This window comes from Candoia aspera, chromosome 7 (genome assembly GCF_035149785.1).
Source record: "Candoia aspera isolate rCanAsp1 chromosome 7, rCanAsp1.hap2, whole genome shotgun sequence".
In the NCBI taxonomy this organism is placed as follows: Eukaryota; Metazoa; Chordata; class Lepidosauria; order Squamata; family Boidae; genus Candoia; species Candoia aspera.
The window spans coordinates 50,904,807-50,928,712 of NC_086159.1; the positions used below are offsets into that span (position 1 = coordinate 50,904,807).

Below are 23,906 nucleotides of genomic sequence, written 5' to 3' on the forward strand. Positions count from 1 at the left end.
AGGAGTCTAAAATTTTACACCAAATACATTTCACTTGGAGAAATGTATTTGGGTATTCTAAATACTTATGGGATATCTGAAGTTTATTTCTAGAACAATTTTTAGGGTTGTTAAATATGCCATGCCATGCCATGCCATTTCCCCACCAATTACTGCTTTTAAACACTTCATTATGTGATGGAATGTGTTCCTGAAGGAGGGGGTGATGTGGTGGATTTCGGTGCTAACGCTGATTCCCAGGAAGGAGGGAGCGCATTCCAGGCAGATAAGAGGATTCACAGTCTGGAGACTGTTGCTGGGAAAGTTAAGAGGTTCAAGGTAGCTCCTCCCTAGAGTCTCACAGGTTATTTGCCCTTAGGTCAGTTAGAGTAGCTTTAGTCTGGCAAGATTCTGTCTGTATGGTGACAACAATTAAGAACTGGAGTATGGATTACACTGACTCAGCACTGTTCTTGGGCTGGCCCTGACATAATTTCATCACATGTTCTATGTAATATGTTGCTACTACAATTTTGCAGTGTGGCTCCGTGTATTTTTCTTTTTAGTTGAGAAATTTGATCTTTAGTGTGCTTCTATAGCTATGTTGTTTTTGCTAGCCTGAATTTAACCATTTTTTTTCTTTTTTAGAAAAATGGACAGATGCCTGCTTTATTAATTATCACATAAGCATTTTTCACAAGAAAACACATGTTCAATCATTTCTCCACTTCAATTTGTATTTCTTTTTAAAGCTGCGTGCAGTTTTCTGGCATTTGTTTATGCATGACCCTTAGAACATATTTTAGGATACATTCTCTCTCTTTCTCTTTCTCTCTCTTTCTTTTCCATTTTTCTGTTTCTATATTAAAGCACTTAATTTAATATATATGGCATTGAATCATATTTAAGGAGAATAAATCCACTGAAATAAACTTAACTAACCCTAAGCCCCATTAATTTTGGTGGATGTCCTGCACTAAGTAGGGCTGGATCTGTGGTTTTCTTTCCTAATAGTTTTAGATCTGTTTTAAAAGATGAGAGGAATGTGTTTTGAATTTAATATGAAGAAAATATTTGCTGCATTAATGAGTTACTGTCATGTTCATCGTTTCAATGTTAAATGTACATCGTAACGTTTCGCATGTCATTTTGCTGATGCGTGTTTCAGTTGGGAGGGGAGGAGGATTCTGTCTCCTGGGATGTTATCTGTATTCAGCTGGATTGGAATGTGTTTGGGTTATTTCGTGTGTTCAAGGTTTTCTTCCCAGGACATCAGCAGAAATTGTTACCAGCACCTGCGGTGGGGAATTTGAAATGGTTTGGGCAAGGGGAGGGATTACGTTCGCACCGAGGGTTTTTAGTTTGTATTTGGCGCACTTTTGCTCATTCTCAGCTTTCTCTGTATTTGCATACTATTCTTTAATAAATCAGATATCATTAAGTCCCTACTTGTGAGTCTGGTACTGTTAGGGTAGGCAATCATTACAGTTACTGAGTTTACTCTTAAAGGTTAATGAGATCTGTGTTATCTCTATAGCAACTTCCTTTGTACCAATGGAAGACAATGTTCTGGGAACATTTAAAGAAAAACATGGTGCAGCAATTTGGCCTGGAAATGCAGCTACACTTACTATTTTGATGAAAAGTTTTGATCTATTGTTGCAGTGTGGAAGAACTGCTATAGATTTTCCTAGGAAGTCCAATATGACACCCCCCACCCCATTTCTCTACTGCAATGACTATCAGTTATGTAACACACAATGCACTGTCCAAACCATTTTTCTGGCAGCATCTCTCAATATACCATTTTTTTCAAATCTTCTTGACTTTTTTTGTTAGTTGTAGCTTTTTCTGTAGTGCTGTATTCTATATGATACAATCCAATACAATTGTATCATAACTCTTACCGTTGAAAGTTTTTTTTTTCAGAACTTTAGATCTGGGTTCATAATTTGTCCAACTTCACTCTTGAATTGGTAGGTCTGGATTGTTGCCATTTTGTCTCTTTTATCAAGCCACAATTTTCAGTGCCGCAGAGTTGTGGATATTTTTGTAACTGTTTTATATTTAGTTAGTTGATGATGCTGATGATGCTGATGATGCTATCTGTTCAATCATGTCTGATTCTTGGCAATTCTATGGACCAGTTCCATAGTTTAGTTAGTTAAAGACAAAAAGAAAATCCGAAAGAACTAAGTTTATAAATGAGTTAATAGAGATTCTAACTCAATATATAATTTACAGTATTATCTTAATGTATTGTTTATTATCTGTAGTTTCTCTTTCTCACTTCTTTTTAATGACTTCAGTTATGTTAACCAAGTACCTTTAAAGTTTAATAGAGACATATTGTAATTAGGAAATGGTTATGAAATATTTTATAGTATTATAAGCTTTTAATGATGCACTACAATATATTAGCAATATGATATTTTAGATTTGTCGGCTATCTGTCTGCATTTTACTGTTTATATTTAGTTTTATAAAACAAATAATAATAATAGAGATTCATTAAAAATCCCTATGTAATATATTTTATAATTATATAAATATTATATAAAATAATACAAATTCAAACCTAGTAGTTCTAATGGTAATTTCAATAGAATATAATTTAGCTACTTTTTGGAGATATCAGTGGATTGATCCTCTAATAAAAAATTGCTACCTATTTTTCACATTGATCTAAACACTCAGCAAAGAGTAGAGTGAGTCACCCAGAGCAGCAGCTATTAAAGGGATTCTGCAACAATACATTGCCAAAAGTTTCAGTAGCTTCATTCAGGCATGGAGATAAACTTTCCAAGTGTGGACGCTACTACATTGTTTCTCTGGCATCCTATTGGACCTTTAATAGGACCTTCTGTCTTTTTTAAAGGATACAAACCACATTCCATAGAGAGGCCCTTCTTCTTCTATAGGCCTAGTATTAACACATTATTTATCAAACCAGAATTAGGAAGGTTTAGGAATAGAGTTCTGAACAGATAAGGTATTAGACCTTAACAACTCCTGTGTGATATTCATCATTTGCTAGTATAAGTTAAGTTTATGTGGGCCCTTTTCATGCCTGATAAAGCTTGTTTGAGTTTCAGATACTTTTGACATATTGAGAAACTAGAATGAAGCAAGTATGTGTTTATTGGACAATTCAGTTTGAGGATGCCTAAACTGAATGGCCTCTAATATACTCTGAGTAGTTAACCTTGACTCTGAGTTAATAAAAGCAAACTAGTACTAAGTGGTGGATGAATGCTGTCATGATGAGGGGATGAAGTAGAAGATCTAATTAATGGGCTTGTGTCCATGTGTCAGTAGAAGGTAAGATCTACCTCTGGATTGCCAGGCATCGAGCCATTTAAGATCTGTAGATCATTTTTAATAACCAAATCCACCTCCCATTGTTGACGCCTTTATTCTGGGAACAGCAAGATGTGGGGCAAGCTGTCAAGACTTAAAACATGAAAAGTTAAAATGTGAAAAAAAATGACTTACAAGAATCCATCCTTGTATTAAAATCATCAGCTAGAATCAACTCAGAGTTTGGGTATAGTGACAATGATTCCTTTAAATACACCTCAGACAGCTTTCAGGTGTCTTTATTATGTGACAGAAGTTTAGAAGGACGGAAATAAAACATTTGCTGATAAATAGCTATGCTTCCCAATTTTAAGTTCAGTGTAGATGCCTTGGGCATCCTAATTAGAATTTGGTTCTACAGAGATGCACAGGTATATATGATTAGCTGAATTAAAAAAAAGGAACCTGAAATGACCAGGGAATTCCTATTTCTCTTTCAGTTGCAGCACTATGCATGTGGCTTATATGCTTATGATAAGCAGACGTACTAAAACACACATTACTCTCCAGAATTTTCTACTTCTGTCAAAATCACACAAATGTTAGGGATGACATTTGAACATATTACCAACCGTGGGATGAAATAGATGACATCAGGCTAGAAAATCCATGTGAAACAATAAAAATAAATAAATAACACAATAAAGGCTTATAAATAAAAGAGATTTCAGGTAGTTTTTACCTAGATGACTTACAGTATAATCATTTATATATAAGTATCACTGGTGGTTAACTATGCACTTACATTTTTTATTGAATGATATAATTATGCCCAAAATGTCATTCATAGCCAACACAAATAATGATCTTGATTCAATAGAATTACAAAATGCAACGTACAGAGGAGTCGAATTGTCCTGCTTTGAACTGTCCTGAGTCTCAACAAATATCCTTATCTAAAAGTTGTTGCAAAGTTTGTAAAGGTAAGATAAAAGAAAAGATAAAAACTTTTGATGCCTGCCATATTCATAGTTGTATGTTACAGTAGGTATATTTAAGTTTTATAGCACCCTGATATCCATTGTTTTTATTATATAAATAAAACCTTTTTGAGAAACTTGCCAGTATACAATATATATGACACACATATAGTACACACAAATTGATGTGGAAAATTTCTTGAAAGTGGATGTTGTTCAGCATATAATTTACTACTGAACAATTATTGTACCGTGGGCATAGGTGCCAATTCCAGGTGCTAATTCTAGTTCCGTAGTTATTGGGTTGAAATATGTGAGGCTTGCTGAAGAGATAGAAGTCTGACAGGAATAATCTTGATGTACCCCTAATATGATAAAGTGCATTTTCACAGTTACATTCTCCAAACATTTGCATAATCATTCCATTTTTAAAAACACAGTTATGATTATGTGAGTAGTAGAGACCATGTAATTCATACTTACGACTGAGCAACCTTTTTTGAGTATTCTGTTCCATGGTATAGTTGAAGTGATTTACAAGAAGCAATATTAATTCTGCGTGGCATTATAGTACAATGACCAGCTGAGATATTGATCAATACTATTCTTCACACGAGGAAAGATCCAGTCCTGGCAGGAAAGTTTGCTATATCTCCCTTCTAGAATCTTGATGCTTATGCATTAACTCTGGCTAGAGTAAAGGCCCTTCTATGAGGGACAAAGAGAAAATGTATAAATACTTATGGCTAGATAAAGGCCTGTTTCAAAAGTCATTGTTATAATGGCAAGCAATTCTGTTCCTCTCCTTCTATAGGTCTAGATCTAGGATACATTGTTTGATCTCTTGTAAGGCCCTTTCAGAGTCTAGTGTTATCAATGATTGGGCTAAGAATCTGTAGTAAGTAAAGTCTGAGGTTACTTTTTTTTTCCATGAGGAGTCAAACTTGTCAACAAGAATTACATGGAATAGAGGTCTCTTCCCCCAAATACTGTAAGTTTTGTCCAGTATTTCAATTGTCAAATCCTCACTGGAATCTCAACTGTTACCAATTTGAAGGTTCTTTTCCACTAAGATGGTGATCATTATCCCATTATTGCAAGATTAGCCTCTGATTCTGTGAGAAATAGACAGGAGAATAAGGATGATATAACTACAACAGCAGTTTCCCAATAACACGGTCAAATAAGCTCAATAAGTTTACTTCTTTTTTTTTTTTAGTTTACTGTTGGCTTCCTAACTGAAACTATCTTTATGTAATCCAGAGTCTTTAGTCTAAGTATGAATTTCTAAATATCTATTATCACTTGATTACTTCCAGGTTCTTTAAAAGTTAAGTCACTAACTAATTAGAGAATTACCTTAAGGCCACAAACTTAGGTTTCAGAAAGAATGTATAAAACCGTAGGCTCAATTAGTTACATCCTACTGGACTTATAAGAAAGGTGGTTACTAGCTTCAAGATGAACTTTACAACTTAAAAAAAGATATAAAGTCTTAATGAAATTCCAGAAGCAACAAATGCAAATGGAAAATCAGGAAAAATTAGTGCAAGCTGTTAAAGAAAAAATTTCCTCTGCTAATTGCTAGTTCTAGCACAGACTGAAGCCAGGATGACCATGTAATTTCTCCTGCTGGATGGATTGAGTATTTTAGTGTCCTTTTTGGTGCTGGTTTAAATGCGTTTTTTCCTCCAAATTAACTATAAATTAACTATAAATTCTCTTCTTCTTCCCTTCATGGGCCTTCAGTTTCAACTTTAGAATTTTAGAAAATTCTAATTCCCAAACTTAAACCAAACTAAAAAATGGGAAAGTAGTTATTGGAGCCCTGGGAGAAGAGCAATGACAAATCTCGATAAAATAGTTAAGAGCAGAGACATCACACTGACAACAAAGGTCCGCATAGTTAAAGCAATGGTGTTCCCCGTAGTAACATATGGCTGCGAGAGCTGGACCATAAGGAAGGCTGAGAGAAGGAAGATCGATGCTTTTGAACTGTGGTGTTGGAGGAAAATTCTGAGAGTGCCTTGGACTGCCAGAAGATCAAACCAGTCCATCCTCCAGGAAATAAAGCCAGACTGCTCACTTGAGGGGACGATATTAAAGGCAAAACTGAAATACTTTGGCCACATATTGAGAAGACAGGACACCCTGGAGAAGATGCTGATGCTAGGGAGAGTGGAAGGCAAAAGGAAGAGGGGCCGACCAAGGGCAAGGTGGATGGATGATATTCTAGAGGTGACGGACTCGTCCCTGGGGGAGCTGGGGGTGTTGACGACCGACAGGAAGCTCTGGCGTGGGCTGGTCCATGAAGTCACGAAGAGTCGGAAGTGACTAAATGAATAAACAACAAAGTTATTGGAGATCTGATCCCTACACAATTAATAAACATTGTAACATAGAATGTGGACTTCCTGTGTTGATCTCCCCCTTCAAACAGATTGCTTGCTCTTTACAAATGTCCAAATAGTAGTGCTGTTCTCTTATGGTCCCAATCTTTAAGAAAGGTGATAAATCTGATCTTGCTAATTTATTTCCAGTTAGCTTATTAGTAAACTGCTAAATATCTGTGTGAGAAACTCACTGATTGGCTAGAACATGAGCAAGTCTTGATTAGACCAAGTGGGCAGAATTATTAACAACAGATTAATGTATTTTAAATAATTTGGTGGAAAAAAACTCATTTTTGAAGTTCTCTATATACTAAATCTACCTCTGTAGATTTAAAGGTATATTTTGATGAGATCTCTAGGGAGAGATTGGGATGGGATGGAAAGTACTAAATACATCTATAGACTGCCATTTATTAGACTAATCATAATCTTCATGTGAATCCATGCATAGTAAACTCTATACAAAATACAATATCAGGAATAACAAACAGCATAGTATCAATCATAAAATAAAATTGTGAACAGTAATAAATTCTTGAATTGAACAAAAAATAAAAAATAAGAGTCAGTAAAAGCATTATATACTTATTGTACAGAAGAGAAACTAGAAATTAATTATAGTAAAACAAAAGTGTTATATTCACAAAATGATGTGATAAATGTACTTTTTAAAAGTACATTTTTTTTAGTTAAAACTTTGTGTTTTATGTTTAGAGTATGTTTCCTGTGTTAGCAATAAGAAGCACAATAATATAGAAATAAGAAATTTGTTAGGATTCAAGATGCCCTTTGAGAGTGTAATTCAGTTCAAAATGGCCCAGAGGAAAGAAGCAAAAGGCCCATAACAAGATGTAGACTTGCATTTTGAGGGGAAGTATAAAAAAGGATAATAATATTGTGGAATCAACACAAGACTCAAAGCAAAAATAATCAAGGCTGACTGTAGTCTTTATTGATACAGTGCGCACCAGAGGAGTCCTCACCAAGATGGTGGGTTCCTCCCCTGGAGACAAAAGAAATGCAGTGATATTTATACATCACAGAAAAGGAAATGATGTAAGCATACCTATTCATATGATGATGCAAGCATACATACATATTCATAAGCAATAGATCTCAAGTTACTTTCTGCCCCACTTATCTACTCTGAAGAAAGCTACTGTCTTAGTGGGAAGAAGGGAGGGAGCATACTTCCTGAATACAGGGATTCATGGGTTGCTCAGGAATGTCCTGATAAAAATTAGCAAAAGCTGCAGAAGCTGGTGTGAGACAGCTTCCAAGGTTTTTGCCACATCTTTCAATTTGGTTTAAATGGGGCCATTCATCTGAAAACTTATTTTTCTCACAGTTCTAAAAGAAATGTCTATTCTTTGGTTTAAAAAATGTAGATCAGGGTTGACATCAAGACCAAGGCAGCAGCCTAAAGGCTAGGTGTGGCTGATTACCTTATTGCTGATAGACAGTTGGGAACTTTCCTGTCTATGGAATGTAATTAATTATTCAGGACCGCTGATGTACCTTTTCCATCTCCTATATAATCCTTGGCCAATCTATTGTCGGGCCTCTTGGTCAGTTTGGCTAGGACCCCACTGATCACTGTAGGAGGGAATTCTAATAAAGAAATGTTCATTTGCATTGCTTTGCTTCATGTTTAGTGGATCACTATTTTTCTACAACTTCAATCACTTAAGAGTTTGTTTGTTTGTTTAATTTTAGGCCACAATTTTTGCTCTGAAGGACATAAGTGTTTAGAGAATTCTTTTTGCAGAAACATTGAAGAGAAGGCAATTTGTAGCTGCCAAGATGGTTTCCGAGCTCTTCGAGATGACAGTGTATACTGTGAAGGTAAATCCTAATAAAACATGGCCACATCAACAATAAACTTTAGTGTGGAATATTGCATGAAGTATATATTAATTCACAGCTTGTCAAAATGATGGGCTCATTATATGCAGAAAATTTAATTTAAAGCTTATTAATCAACTGAAATAATTACATCTCAAATTAAGGTTTTATCTTCTTAAAAAAGTTTGATTTGTGTCAAAGTAATAAGCTAATATGACCGAGTTCTTGATTTATAAGTAATATATTAACACAGTAAGTGGAGATTTCTTTTCATTAATCAGATTTCAGATAAGATAAATTTATATATCAGACCATTTTAATACATCTTCTGAGCTGTTATATCATTTTAATTAAGCCTTTAGGGTTGTCCTTAAAGTCATAATATTCAGAGTAAACAATAGGACTGAGGTCTCAGTATTTTATAATATGCATAATTTTAATAAAAACAGTATATTTGAAATATCTATTACAAATATTGCAACAATTATGAATGTGTTAACTTATTACATGGTTGGTTCATGTATGATATATAGTGTACCTTGACAGGAAATAGAAATTAAACCATAATTTTCTGTGTTTTTAGCCATGGGTATGTTGCTTCAGTTCTGTTCTATAATCTTTCAAAACTCTGATATTCAACTGAATACCAGTGAGTTATAGTTTAGATGTTAGAACTAGTATTGATTTAATATTTGGCCCAGATTGTTTTTATAGCATTTTAAAGGTAGGGAGGAAATCTTCTCCAAGATTGGATTAATATTCTCTCTCTTCCTCTCTTTGCATGAAGATAGGCTTACTGTACCTGGAGAATATGTGATTGTCTTTAAAGACAAGATTATTAAGAGTTTTCTCCCTCCCTCCATCTTTTTTTTTCCTTTAATGAAAATTTTGCCACTCTTCAAATGGAAACTTGGTTATCCTTAGCAGTTATTCCCCAAAGCATTTTGGGAGATTGAAGTGATATGCATCCTGGTGTGAACCAGTCTACAAGTATCTCAGCTTTTGCAAGTATGAGACAAGTCCGTTATCTTTGTTCTTCCCTTACACTTCCTTTCTAGAGAAAAATAGAACAATGTATAATTATAGATCATCTTCTTCATTAATTGCCAGTTTATATGCACTTACTTTTATCAGGTACATATGAAAAATGGATTTTTTAAAAAAACTTTTTTTTCAAGTTATGTATTAGGAAATAGATGTAATGATATGTGGGAATGACCTTGGGAGACGGCAGGAAGAGCCACAGCCTAGACAAGGTCTGGTAAATGGTCTGGTATTGGGTCCAAAGGAGGAGGGGGGAGTGAAAGCTTCCCAGAAGGGAACTTCCCTAGTTTTCTGGAGAGTAAAAGGAAAGGAGGGAGAAAGACTTTCAGTCTTGTAAGATTCTGATAATGTAACCTTACCATAAAGATAGAGCTAGTACTCCTGGTTGTACTGCTTCTCTGGACTACCTTGCAAGGCTAACAATAGCTAAGCATGACTATCATGACTAGTTCTATTTTTATAAACAAAGAAAATGCATATGCATTTTTATTACCGTGCTAAAACAGTAGTTTTACCCCATGATAAATAAAAAGCGACCAAATTCTTACATGTTTTGACCACTATATTTACAACACTTATTTAAAACGCTGTTTTATCAACAAAGAGTGAAATGAAAGTGAGAAAATGTCTGAAAGCTGCAGTTTTAATTGCTACCAAACTGCAGCTTTAATTACTGCCACTTATCAATTACTGCCTGCATCTAGTGCACACTTACTTAGGAATAAGTGTTACCGAACATAGCTGAGTTTTGTCCCAAATAGATCTTCGTGGAATTGAACTACAGATTATATTTAAATTAGTTTTTATGTTGAAGATTTTCTTCATCATCATAGCAATGCTTTTGCATAATTTAATGCCTGCTATTAGAGAAAAAGCTAGAGTCATTAAAAAACAAAGTGTTTTAAGAGGCTTAGGGCATTTAAATAGATTCAGTGAAAACTTTTACCATCTGTGGTATATTGCACTTAGGATTTTTAATTTTTTAAAAAATGTGTATTTACAAATATTCACAATCTCTGTTTCTAAGAATAGGGCTGTTTTCTATGCCATTTTGTCTCAGTAGCTTTCTTAATTATTTGGAGTCCACAACCACTGTCAACCACATTGACAGTGGTTGAGCTTCTGGATTTTATAGATTCTTTTTCTTATTCTTCACTCAACATAGCAGGCATTAAATTATGCAAAAGCATTGCTATGATGATGAAGAAAATCTTCAACATAAAAACTAATTTAAATATAATCTGTAGTTCAATTCCATGAAGATCTATTTGGAACAAAACTCAGCTATGTTCAGTAACATTCAAAGGCTTAATTGAACACCCCACAAGCTTTCTTTTTTTTCTTATTCTATTCCTTCATTTAAACCTCGTGTGGCGCAGAGTGGTAGGCGGCAGTATTACAACCAAAACTCTCCCCACGATCCAAGTTCGATCCCAGCGGAGGCTGGATTCTTGGCTAGCAGGCTCAGGTTAACTCAGCCTTCCAACCTTCCAAGGTCGGTAAAATGAGTACCCAGCTTGCTGGGGAAGGTGACGACTGGGGAAGGCAATGGCAAACCACCCCGCTATAGTCTGCCAAGAAAATGTCATGAAAGCAGTCTCCCTGCAAAGGGTCAGACATGACTCTGTGCTTGCACAGGGGACCTTCCACCTTCACCATTCCTTCATTTAAGGTTAACTGTTCTTACATCTAGCTCTTTAGTTAATTAGGGGCTATGAAGAAATCCATTCCAGCTCTTCTTAAAATTGCTATGTAAATCATATTATATTTTGATTTCTTATGCTAATTTGAAGGAATTCAATGCTTTTTAAATAAATATCATTATAGACAATGGCTTAAAGGTAAACTTATGTACCAGCATCATTTGTGTTCCTTCTTATTGCAAAGCAGGTACGTTTGGAACTCATGTGGAATGTGGTAGATGCTGCTATGATCTCACTGAGCTTTTTTTTTTTCACTCTCTATAAGTTATCAAAATAATTTCACAAATATAGATGTTGTGGATATGTGTTCCCCCATATTAATAAATTACTCTACTGAAAATATTAATATTTTCTCTCTAATATTAATCAATTCTACCAGTTGTTATTCTACTGATTATACTTATTAAAATTACTAAAATAATTAGTAAAAATACATATAATATTAGAATACATTTTATTATTTATATAACAATGTATATATTTAATAATAATAATAATAATAAAGCAATTGGTAGTTGCTCTTCTTCATATCTATAATCATAAACATTCTTCTAAAAGTGTTAAAAGAGACGAAGGAACTTGCTTTTATGACTAAATAGTCACAGTATAAAATTGGTGATTTGGACTATTGTAACCTAAATCTCTGCCTAAGAAATAAAACAGAGACAATTGTTCTGATTGGAGACACTATTCCAATCTGTGTTAACAACAGGATATTCAGCAGTATTTGTTCATCTGGCCTTGTTGTTTTATCCACAGATATTGATGAATGTGCTGAAGGGAGACATTACTGTCAGGAGAATACCATGTGTGTCAACACACCAGGTTCATTTATGTGTGTCTGCAAAACAGGTTACATCAGAATTGATGACTACTCTTGTACAGGTAAGCGTAGTTTGTTAACAGAAGCAGCTGTCCAACATTTCAGCTTTTGGAAAAGATTATTTGTTTTGGAGATCATTATCACATGTAATTAAAAAAACCCAACAGCCAATACTCTTTTTTTCCATACAGTGAGAGACATATGATTTAAATTTTACATTCACCAGGATTTTTATGACATCTGTCTTGATTAATTCTAACATGTTCTTACTGTATTCCTCTAGTTTAAAGGGGAAGGCTTGAATTTTGCTCTAACATAAAATATGTATGAATAAATGTAACGTATGGAGAGAACCCCTCCTCCTTCTTTCCTTCCGAAATTTTAAGCTCTTTTTTCTCTACTTTATCGTGTGGGAGGTTGGGAAAGTTACTCAGAATAAATTGTTTCAGCCTGCCAGATAAAAACATATTACATTAAGCCTCATTCTGTAAAAAAAGAAATCAACAAAAACCAGACAGTTGAAAACAGGCAATTTGCTTCCACATTTTAATTTTTCACTTCTGAGGAGCTCCAAAACCTCAAAAAACTGGCTTAAGGGAATGACATCTGGCCTACAAGGCATGGGTTTATTTCTGGTATAAGATAAATAAACATGTCCCCTTGGTAAGTTTAGAACTGCTAGAATATTCTGTTCATGCTGGATCTCAGATTGTTTCCTGACATCCTTTTTTAATATTATCTATATTTTGCAAGTTGGTTTGTGCTGTGCAGTACTTAATTTTATCTTATTTGTCAATACGTTCCTTGGTCACCATTGTGTGGAAATGACCATGACATGAATAATGCATGCATAGTAAATTAGGTCAAATTTCTTTGAAACAAAGATGGATTCAGTGCAGATAGAAAAAACACATTGTCTGGCTTCTTTGATGTCCACAGCAATCAGGGATTTCATCAAAATAATTAAACCTGTCAATATAACAAAGCAAGCTTTGTTTTTTATGTCCTTATGTGCAGTGTCATGACTCAGCAGTAGTTGTAGACTGACAGTAATTTCTGGTTTACTATTTTTCATACAAGAACAATAATATGACTCCCCTATTTTAAATCATCACTGAAATGGAGAAAGAGCAACCAGGAGTTTGTTTTCTTATGAGGAAAATTTGAGTTCTGTTGAGTTCAAATATCTAGTCTAAATCTTGGGCTCTAGCAGTTTGGTATTATGAGACCCTGGTCCCGTTTTTGGATCTCAGATTCCAGAAAAAAATAAAAATAAAATTGTACCAGGACTGCAGTCTGCCCATCTGACTTTATAATGTTCAGACTTAAAGGTCTCAAGTCCACCCACTTAAACATTTTAAATGTATCCATGCTCATCCTTTGATTTGGCTGGACAGATGTGATGAGGATAGGAGAAAGGTTAGAAAGAGAAATGCAAACTGCTATCTTCAGTTTGATACAATGGCTTGCATCAAATTATGATAACTGCTGATAGAAGATGTCTGCAAATGATTCTCCTTTTTCCTATCTCCCTTAACTACTCCCAGTTTTCCCAAAAAATCAGGGGAAGTCTGGTAGCACCTTTTCTGACTAATAAATTTAATTAAAAGGCATAAGTTTCTAATTTTGTACAGTAAGCATTCTTGTAGCTCATGAAAGTTTGTGTCTTTTAATAAAAATTGTTAGTTAGAAAAAGTGCTACCAGACTCTTTCTGATTCTTTGCCACCAGAGATAACACAGTTCTCCTCCTATAATATTTTCTAGAGAGAGCCTCTGTATAAGGTTGCAGGTGCATAAGAGTTTGCAAGAGGGGGAAAATAATACAACACTGAAAGTATTAGTTTGTTAGAATTTGTTCAGAGTTCCCTAAATCTGAAGTCTATTCTCAATTCAGATTGTATTCTGCAAGTATGTGCTATAAATCTTGGGTAACACAAAACAATACAACTGATGATTGTAAGGAGATTATATTATAAGAAAAAAAGAAAGTTATTATGGAGCAATTTGCTTAATGAGGACTGTGTGCATTTGCAAATATAGCAATCCACCTTTATTGTGATTATGAGGAAACACAATTTCACTTCAGTGTATTCAGTGTCTTTGACTGTAAGACTTGAACTTCAAAGTGACATTTGCAAAAATCTTTCTTTAAAAATATAGAGTCGCTTAAGCTTATTAAAGTGATTGTTGGCAAACTAAATGCACAATTCTTCATAGAAGAAATGAATTACAATGACAAGGTGGCCTTGCAAACCAGTTCTGTGCTTGTTGCAATGCTGCAAGGTTACAAGAAAATCAACGAAAGTCAACATGCAATATTTATGAAATTCTAATATGCAAGCTCCATTAAATCTTCTTAAAGGGCAAGTAGAAATAAACTTTCAGACTTCCTTTTTTCTTTTACTTTTATAAAAAATAATAATACCAATAAATGCTGTCTCATTTCCTTTTCCTTTCCAATTCTAAATGCAACTGAGAACAGCTGTTTACCTAGCTATCCAATTATAAAAGGACCTGTTTCTTTTTTATCTCCTTAACAAACCTTCTCTCTTTAGCTATTAATCAAGCTGTTCTGAAATCCAGATGGTTTCTTGTCCACTGTTACAAGTGTTAATGCAAACTAAGGATTCTGTCCAGTATTTCCTAAATAACAGAATATCCTGGAATTCTGGACATTATAGAAACAGCTTTCCTTCGGTGAGTGAGATGGATCACTATGCTATAAATTGTAGAGAAGGAGAAAGAAAAGGATAAATACTGCATTTACCCTTGCTTTGCAAATGTAGGTATTTATCTTGCTGTTGCACTGCATGGCAAATGGAATGACACACTTGTGCCTGTAGAATCTTTTGGACAACAAGGCTGAGCAAGGGGCAATAATTATGCAAGTATAGGTCAAAAATTGACCACAACTTTTACTGGCTATAGTTTATATGGTTCTGGTGTGGCATAAGGCAGGGTTCTTAAGCCAGGGGCCAACTTGCCACTTCAGGCTTTGTGCTGAATAACCACTGGTCATTGGTGCATTAGTGTTCTGCTTATCAAAAGTGGGTTATTGCTGTAAAACTTTCTGAGGGGGGAAAAATCAGCATTGCCACTGATCAAGGACAGCATATAACTCTCTGTAACCATTGGCTGATGCACAGCCAGTCCAACTGCCATCTGGCTGTTTTTCTAGAGAGTCATTAAAATGCAAAGTCAGACTTATAAGACACAGAAATTAAACACTGTTTAAAACTTATAATGATATGCGCTGAACAGATTGTTTTAGAACTGGTACTGTTAGAACATTGATCAGAAAGAGATACTATTTTTAGGTGATTTTAATATGTGAAAGAGTTTAGAAATCTGAACCCTTTGACAGTCTGTTCAGCAATTATCTTTAGGATGAATACCTTGATTCAATGAACAGTTACAGTAAATGACATTATGGAGACTGATAAATAGTGATTCATAGGTCTCCACTATCTATATACCAATATACATTGTACAGATCACAAACAGAATGAAACAGAAATCCTAATGTGGGAAAGCAAATATGATTTGATTCATAGAAACCTAACAAAATGACTGGGTGGTTAGACAGCACTATTATGTACATGTATTGTAGCTGTTTTGCAAGCTACCAAGTATCCATTAATTCAGAAAGGAAGAAGGAAGAAGCCTAGCGTTTAAGCTTTAGAACATATATAGTCTCCTGACCTCTAACTCAGGTAGGAGTGGGACACCCCTGTTGTTGACAGTTTCAGTTTTCAGAAAGTAGAAAAGGTGCAGCTGTCCTAGATGTAATCCTGACCAACACAGATAAATTAATTGATGGATTGAAAGTGTGGGGAATCTTGGGAAAAATGATCACAACATGCTCAAGGTAACTAGGGAGGGACAGCTAAGAGATGTCTGTTAGGTTTCTTGAAATTCGGAAGGCAGTTATAAATCAAGACAGGTGGGCAGCATTCTATGACTTAAAAAGCTAAAAGATAGGAAGAGATACGAAATCCTGAAAAATTGAATATGGAAAGCACAGGTTTGAATAAGAAGAAAAAAAATGGGGGAAGCCTATGGAGACCTATATGAATGAATAGTTAGGACACAGATAAGCTGAGATGCAAAAGGAGATATACAGGAAATGGAAACTGGGGCTAATAACTAAGAGTACAAACTATTTGAAAACTTATTGGGTGCCATGTGAAGTATCATCAGAGAAGAACAATATTAAAAAGGAGAAAAGGAAAGATTCAGGTAACTACAGACCAGTAAGTTTAATGTCTATAGTAGACAAGGCACAGAACAGATTGTTAAGCAGCAGTTCTGCAAACATTTAGAAAAAACTGGCTTTGTTAAGAACAGGTTTGTCAAATTAACTTTATTTCTTTTTACAATAGAATGACTAATTTGGTAATCAGAGGAATGCTGTGAATATAGAGTATATTGATCTCAATAAACTATTTAACAAAGTCTCTTGATTTTTTATGAACAAGTTGGATAATTATGGTACTGTAGGCTAGTGGATTTGGAATAGGTTCAACAACTGCACTCAAAGGATTACAATCCATACAAATAGATTGTGCACTGTCCATGCTCCAGTGCAATTCTGCATCTTATAAATGCCCTGGAAAATGAAATGGAAAGAATTCTATCAATTTGCAGCTTCTATCAAACTACAGAGGTTTGCTAGTACCTTAGAGAACAAGATCACAATTCAAAATGACCTCAACAGGTTTGAGCATTGGGTCACATCCAACAAAATGATGGTCATAATGACAAGTATAACATCTTGCATCTGAGTAGGAAAAGTCAAAACTCTACTTACAGGATTGGGGTCACCTGAATTGGTGGCAATGCATCTGGGAAGGATCTAGGAGTACTTGTAGACCTCTAGCTGAGCATGAACAAGATGTGGAATGCAGCAGTTTAAAAGGCCAATGCAATCTTGGGCTGCATCAAAATAAACAATACACCCAAATCACATGAAGTGGCAGTTCCATTGTACTCTGCACTGTGGTTGGACGAGAACCAATGGGTTGACATTAAAAGAAAGAATATTCAAGTTGAATGTTAAGAAGAATTTCCTGATGATAAGATCTATTAAGCAGTGCGATAATCTGCCTGGAACAGTCATGTATGTACCCCTTACTGTAGATTTTCAAACAGGAACTGGATAGCAAATTGCTGGAGTTGGTTAGACTAAATCACGTATCAAACGTCTCCCAACTTCCTACATTTTATGACTCTGAATTTTAATTTATGTTCAATAAAAATTAAAAAAGAATCACTTGATATATTTATTGTAATTAATATTTTTTCTGGTGTCCTTAAATTGGAGTGAAATTTGAGATCATGACTGTCCATGTAGTTTTGGGACCTTGGGTACTGTACTTCTGTTTTAAGCCAATTATATTTTTAGCTGCACTTAAGGGCCAGAGTATACAAAAGCCATTCACAGGTTAGTATTGTAAAGATTTGTATAAGTCTACAAGTTTAGCTTTATAGCCTAGGTAGTCTGAAGACTAGGAAGCTGGTTATGGGAGAAGAGGTGCTAACAGATCTGGTCTATGGTAGAAGGAGACAGGCTCAGGACCATGGAGAGTTCATTAGAAGTCAAGATGATTCTAGCAAACTGTTCTGGTATATGTCTTTCATCAATGGATGTCATAAGAAGGCTAGTAGATGCAGGTCATCCTTTGGTTTTGCTCCTGCTTGTTCCTGACTCCACAGCTGGCAAGCTGCAGAAGCTATGGAACATAATTTCTGAGCCTGAACTGAATGGAGAGCTATGACTTCTGGCTAGTAGGACTAAAATGAGATTTTCCAAGTTGGAGTACCTGAATTTCCTTATAATTGGAGTGATCTTTATGGCCTTGTTGGGCTCCTAACCCTAGGGACATAGCAGTGGGGCTCATCGTTAGTGGCTGTTAGATGCCTGATTTAAAAACAAAAACAACAATATTCATGCAGTGATCAATGCTGTTTCTCTTATTTTTTTAAAAAATAACATATGCATATTTGTAGTTTTGAGTTTGAGCTTTTAAAAAAATTCTGTGATTCTTTTTATGAAGTCATTGAAGATTGTCTCAAGTGCATGTTGAGAGTAGCAGCAATCCCAAAATATATAAAATAATTACATATGCAGTGAACTTTATGTTGAGAAAGAATGACTCACGAAGTATGTGAGATTACACAAATTGATATTTACTGTGATGCTTTTATATAACATTTAGCTCTGAGACTGCAGGAGAAAATAGTGGGTGAGCTTTAACATTACAAACTTTATTATCAATCAGTAAAATCCTGTTCTTAAAGCACCAGGTTTTATTGGTATATAAAAAAATGTATATAAAAATGTTGGCATATTATAATAGTTCAAATCAACAGAAGTGCTACATCATGAAAGCATCATAAAGCAGGATTACAGGATTATACTTTATTGATTAGTCTATTTGACCATATCAAAACATCAACTGTAGTAAAATACAATAAGACAAAATGAGATAAGACACAATATAATGGGATAAAATAGGCTAGTGTCACACTATGGTGTGACTTCGGCTGAAATCAAATGTGATAGGCTTTGTTCTTTTAAAAAAATATTTACTTAACTTTTTAAAATCTTTTTCATTTCTATGTGAAGCTCTTGCACTGTATTCATATCCTTAATGATATTTAAATGGAAATAGATTATATCTAATTAGTTATAAACTGGTGTTAAAATTTGGAAGGAGTTACTTGATAAAAGAACAATGAAAGCTCAATTTACACAACTTTCAACAGTATTTGACTTTAATTGGACTTAAGGAAATTAGTATCTGCACAGGGATATAACATACACCAGAAGGTTAAAGATGTACTGACAGGATAAAAAGCAAAGCCTCATAGAGTGATCACCAAGGGAAAATACATTGTCAGTAGTAGTAGTTACAGCAAATAAATTATGTCATTGGCTCATTCATTCTACTGATCAAAGCGCCTTCCACCTGGAACGTACATTTACCTTTGATATTTAGAATTTTAGAAAATTATCCAGAGCTTCGTGACAAAATTACAGGTTACATGAAGAGCAGCTTAACTCCGCACTGATAAATAGCTCATCAAATAGTGCACCAGGAGAGGCTAACCATGTAAAATGATCACATTAAAAAATAAAAAACTTTTATCTAATGCCAAAAGGATGATAGAATTGGTGTCAGCTGTAGTTCAGCCGGGGTTCTGCAGTACAGGGCATTGTGTATGGGAATTGTGAAGAACAATTGTAGCCTGAACTCCTTGCCTATATTGTTCATACTGGAGAGCATCCAAGACTGGAACACCACTGCATTATGCCTGGAGTCTTTTTGGACCTATAACATATTTGGGAAGGGGATAATAGGTGGGGCTTGGATATATTGAGGTTTAATAAACATTTTAAGTTCAGAAAACAGCGGTGTCCTTCATCGAATGTCTTTTCAAAAGGGATTCTTGTTTTCACTGTAGTCTCTTTCTAATCAGACTTTATGCTTTGGTAAAACAGAAGCAACCTGAACAAGCGAGCAAAGTAAAGATGTAAGAGAGCAAGACCCCCTACACTATAAAACCAAACCAAACCAGATACTGATATTATTAAAAATTGAAACTCATATTTCTCTTTTCCAGAGAAGAAATTTATTGCAATAAAAAAGGCAAACTGGGGGGGGATCTATAGATTTTAAAATAATGTAGAAATTCTATCAGTTGCTCCCATAGACTCAGGATACCAGTTTGCAGGTCTAGGCTCAATCCAAGCACGCAAGCACGGTTGAGTGGCTGTGGATTCAGAAGCCAACTTATTTCAGAAATATTCCATCTTTAGTTCTAGATAGAATGAAGCTCCCCATATCAGCCTGGCTCGTAATGTGGGGTCCTGCTGAACTGTTGGATTCTGTTTCAAGAGCAAGTAGAAGCATTTGCATGACTTCATCTGGTCCACCAGTTATGGCATTTCTGATCAGAAGGCTCTGCCTACAGTTACTCATGCTTTTATTATCTTGTGTTTGGACTACTACAATGTGCTTTACATTGGGCTGTAATTATATCTGATTACATGTAAAATTCAGTAAAAAAGTATTTAATCTCAGTTTTAGTATTTTTACTGATGGTCTGTCTTATTCTGTATTTTTTGGTTTTACAGTTGCATTTTCATTATCTGTTTTACTGAAATTTCTTGGTTGTTGACCATAATGTATTTATTTATAAATAATAATTTAAGCAAACGAAAAAGCTTAAATTTATTTTTAGTTAATAGGAGTCTAAAAGATATGACAGACAGCTTTGCTACACTCTTTGTTTAAGGATAGGTATGGGTTATGTCCTGTACATTCAAGTGGAATGTGTAAATAAAATATTCAAATAAAATTAAATATATAGCATGATAGTGTATATTTATGCATATTTCCAAAGTTTTTGAAATGATTTTTTTTTCATGGAAGGTTAATGAAACCCAGACATCAAAATAAAAGACATAAGAAGAAGTGAAAACTAATTCCAAAATATTTTATTTCCTTAATTAGTTATTTTTTATGGGTCAATGCTGAGTATCTATATATGTTATTCATCACACACTCTACCTCCATAATTTTGCTGAGAAATTTTCTGGGGGTAGTGCTGGGTTGAAAAGTTTATTATTTATGCTATGGTTTTGAAAGAAATTGGGAAATAAACCATTTTTATAAACATTAAACATTGGTTCAGGTAGTACTTCACAGTAAAGTGAATTGATGGTATATAGCTAAAATCCTCACTAAAGAAATAAGCTTCATGATTATACAATTTAACTTCATAAATCACTGTGTCCAGCCAGTCATCCACCTAGCATCCTTGACCTTAGCTCACCATCCATTTGTTTTTTAAAATGACCAGAGGACAGTCACTAGGCATACCAGGAGCACAATTGTTCTGCTCAATTAAAAAGAAAACAAAACTCACACTAAACAACAATATACAGCAAAAGGGAAAATCCCAGGAGCCAGAATATGAGATGAGGCAGAATTCCTGCTAGTGCTAAACCACATTTCTCCAAACTTCAGCATTATCACAACAAAACTATTTTTGCAGTCATTCTTCCTGCTGAGTTAATTGGCCCAGCAATCAAGCAATGACAAAACCTGAATGCAAGATACAACATCTCACACATGCCATAGGTCTGTGCGAAGTTTCAGTCAGTCAATCACAAACCTGTCCATGAGGGATTGCTGATTGGCAGGGTCCAGGAAGAAGGCCGCCTCTGCCATAGCACCACCCTTTAGAACAAGCTACCCCAGGAGGTAAGACAGGCCCCCACTATCCCAGTCTTTCGGAAGGGATTAAAAACTTGGTTACGCCACCTAGCCTGGGATGGGAGGGGGGACAGCTATCTATATTCTATATTTTATATTTTGTATTTGTATTTTTATGTATTTATATTGAACTGTTTTTAGTGATTTGCTATTTTTATCATTTGTAAGCCTCCCAGAGTTGTTGTATGTGAGATCGTGGGCAAAGAAATTTAATAAATAAATAAATAAATTATGGTGTTTAAGCCATAAAACATTATATAGAAACACATACACCTAAAATATATAGATATGAGTAGATTTTGAAGGCACTAGAAATTTTGCTAGTTCTGAATTCTCTTCAGCATTCAAGTCCAGAGAATGAGAGGAGGCCTAGCATGGCCAAAATGCTGGAATTCTCACAGATTTGAAATAATCAGGTAAATGGAATTGCCTTGATTTTAGTTCTCCTATACTGATTGCCATTCAGGATTCTGGCCCAACTCTATTTGACGGTTTTGAGTTTTAAAAAGCATAGTAGCCCCAGGTGCCAACATATCTCTGGAATTACCTTTTATGCATATTTTCTCATGTCTTCCCAGGTCATCTTGCCAAGTCTCTCTGCTTAATTCTACAGCACTGCTATTCATGGTCTATTGCAAAGGCATATTTGATGTTTTATAAATAGATCAGTGAAATTCATGGCTTTAATGATTTTCTATAGCAAGGATGCATAACTTTTGTTTTGATTGAGAATTGCACTTAGTCTCTGAGTGGTTTTTCAGAGGCTTCACTTCAAAAAGGACCAGGAAAAAGGTGATCCAGAACAAAATGAATTTAAACTCAAATGAATTTAAAATGTACATTCAATTTAGTTAATTAAAATAACTCTTAAAGTTTGTTCATATGAATACTCCCGTAGATTTAATAACTTCCTATTTTTGTCACTTTAAAAATTGTACTTCAATAGCAACCTTTGGAGAGTTTAGATGTAGGTTATATATCCCTAATTTATAGCATGGTGTCACATTAATCTGCAGGCTATAGATTTTGGGTATTGGGCCAGAATCTGATCTTACAAATGTATATAAGGTTTATTTTGAAATAATTCTTTTTTGTTAGTGTTAAGAAGGAATTATTCAAAGTGCTTGCAATAACGTAATATGCAGAGTACAGTGCATATTATACATTTAATGAAGAAAACCACAGCATTAACTTCACAGCATTATTATCTTCTATATCATGAAATTAATGAAATGTGCTATCAACAAATATTGCATTTGAACGTTTGCCTCAAAATTACCTAATGCCAAGTTAAAACAAAACGAAGCAAACTGAAAAATTGTTATGATGTCCACATTAAGAACCCTTCCCCTATTAAAAAAAATGATAAATTAAGTAGCTTTCTTAGGAAAGTAATACATGATGCTAAGAGATGGATAAGAGAACAGAATATAAAATAATTGCTGACTTTGGGTCTGGAAATTGATGATGGCAATTTTGGTAACAATAAAACTATTGCTCCCTGAAATCTTTTTAAAAAGCATATTTCTCCTGGGATATAATTACGACAGTATAGTTATAAATGGATATTCTGCCTTTCCATAATACTGAAGAATTAAAACCAAGGCTTAGTTGTTAGAATATTTGCTTCAAGGAGATATGTATGTAGAGAGAAATAAATCATTTTTAAAAAATTCCTAACCTTTTTATTCCCAAGGTTGGAAACTATTGTGTGTTATTTTATTGCTTTCTTGTCTTAATAAGTAAGTATTCTCCAACCTGAGAATGACTGGAATTATAATTTTATACATCAGGAGTGAAACCAGGTTAGGGGAGGCTACAGTAGTGCATCCCAGACCTACAATTTCAGATGTCATCAGGGCCTTTGTTTACTTGTATAATAAATAGCTGAAAGGCTGTCAGCTCTTGTGTGTACATCTAGATGCAGACATCAAGTAGCCATGCTAAGATCACAAGAAAAGAACATTTAGCGGCTGGCCCATGGACCCTAGGAGACAGAATAAACTATGCCAATAATTCTTTGGCTTATCTATTGTACTCTTCTGAGAAAGTAAAGATATGGACTCCATGTAATTTTGGATATTTTCTTTAATAATTATATATCCTAATAGATACTCTCTTATTATGTGAAATAGAATGGATTGAGAAAAATGAATGCAATTACATTTCAGTAATATTAAGATGATGATACAATGTACCTAAATCTCTCTGCTTAATTCTATAGCACAGCTGATTCTCATGGTTCTAATTTGCAAAGCTGTAACTATTTTCTGTTTCCTACTAGTCTAATCCTCTGTAAATGCTTCTTTTCTCTGCATGGAATAAGCTTCTGGAAGTGATTCCTGCTGGAGGTCACCAAGCTGTACATGATTATTGCAATAGCTAGATAATTTCATGAGTAAGTTATTCATGCTGAGTTGAGAGCAATTAAATTTTTTGCTTCAGGGATCGAAAGCAGCAGTTCCTTAGTATAGTTGCTGAAGACTTAACAAGTCTTCTGGACACGACACTCTATCAGAAGAAAGGTCAGAGATCAAATACTGACCCAGTTGAG

At 34.7% G+C, this 23,906-nt stretch overlaps 1 protein-coding gene across 2 annotated transcripts in view; it reads left to right on the top strand.

The window, feature by feature from the left end:
- Positions 1 to 23,906, top strand: part of NELL2 (neural EGFL like 2) — a 133,013-nt gene that overhangs the window by 64,427 nt on the left and 44,680 nt on the right. For both annotated transcript variants that reach the window (XM_063309386.1, XM_063309387.1), the window contains exons 11-13: positions 4,160 to 4,262; positions 8,369 to 8,497; positions 12,004 to 12,129. In XM_063309386.1, coding sequence (XP_063165456.1) covers positions 4,160 to 4,262; positions 8,369 to 8,497; positions 12,004 to 12,129 — 358 coding nt within the window. The remainder of the gene's footprint in view (positions 1 to 4,159; positions 4,263 to 8,368; positions 8,498 to 12,003; positions 12,130 to 23,906) is intronic.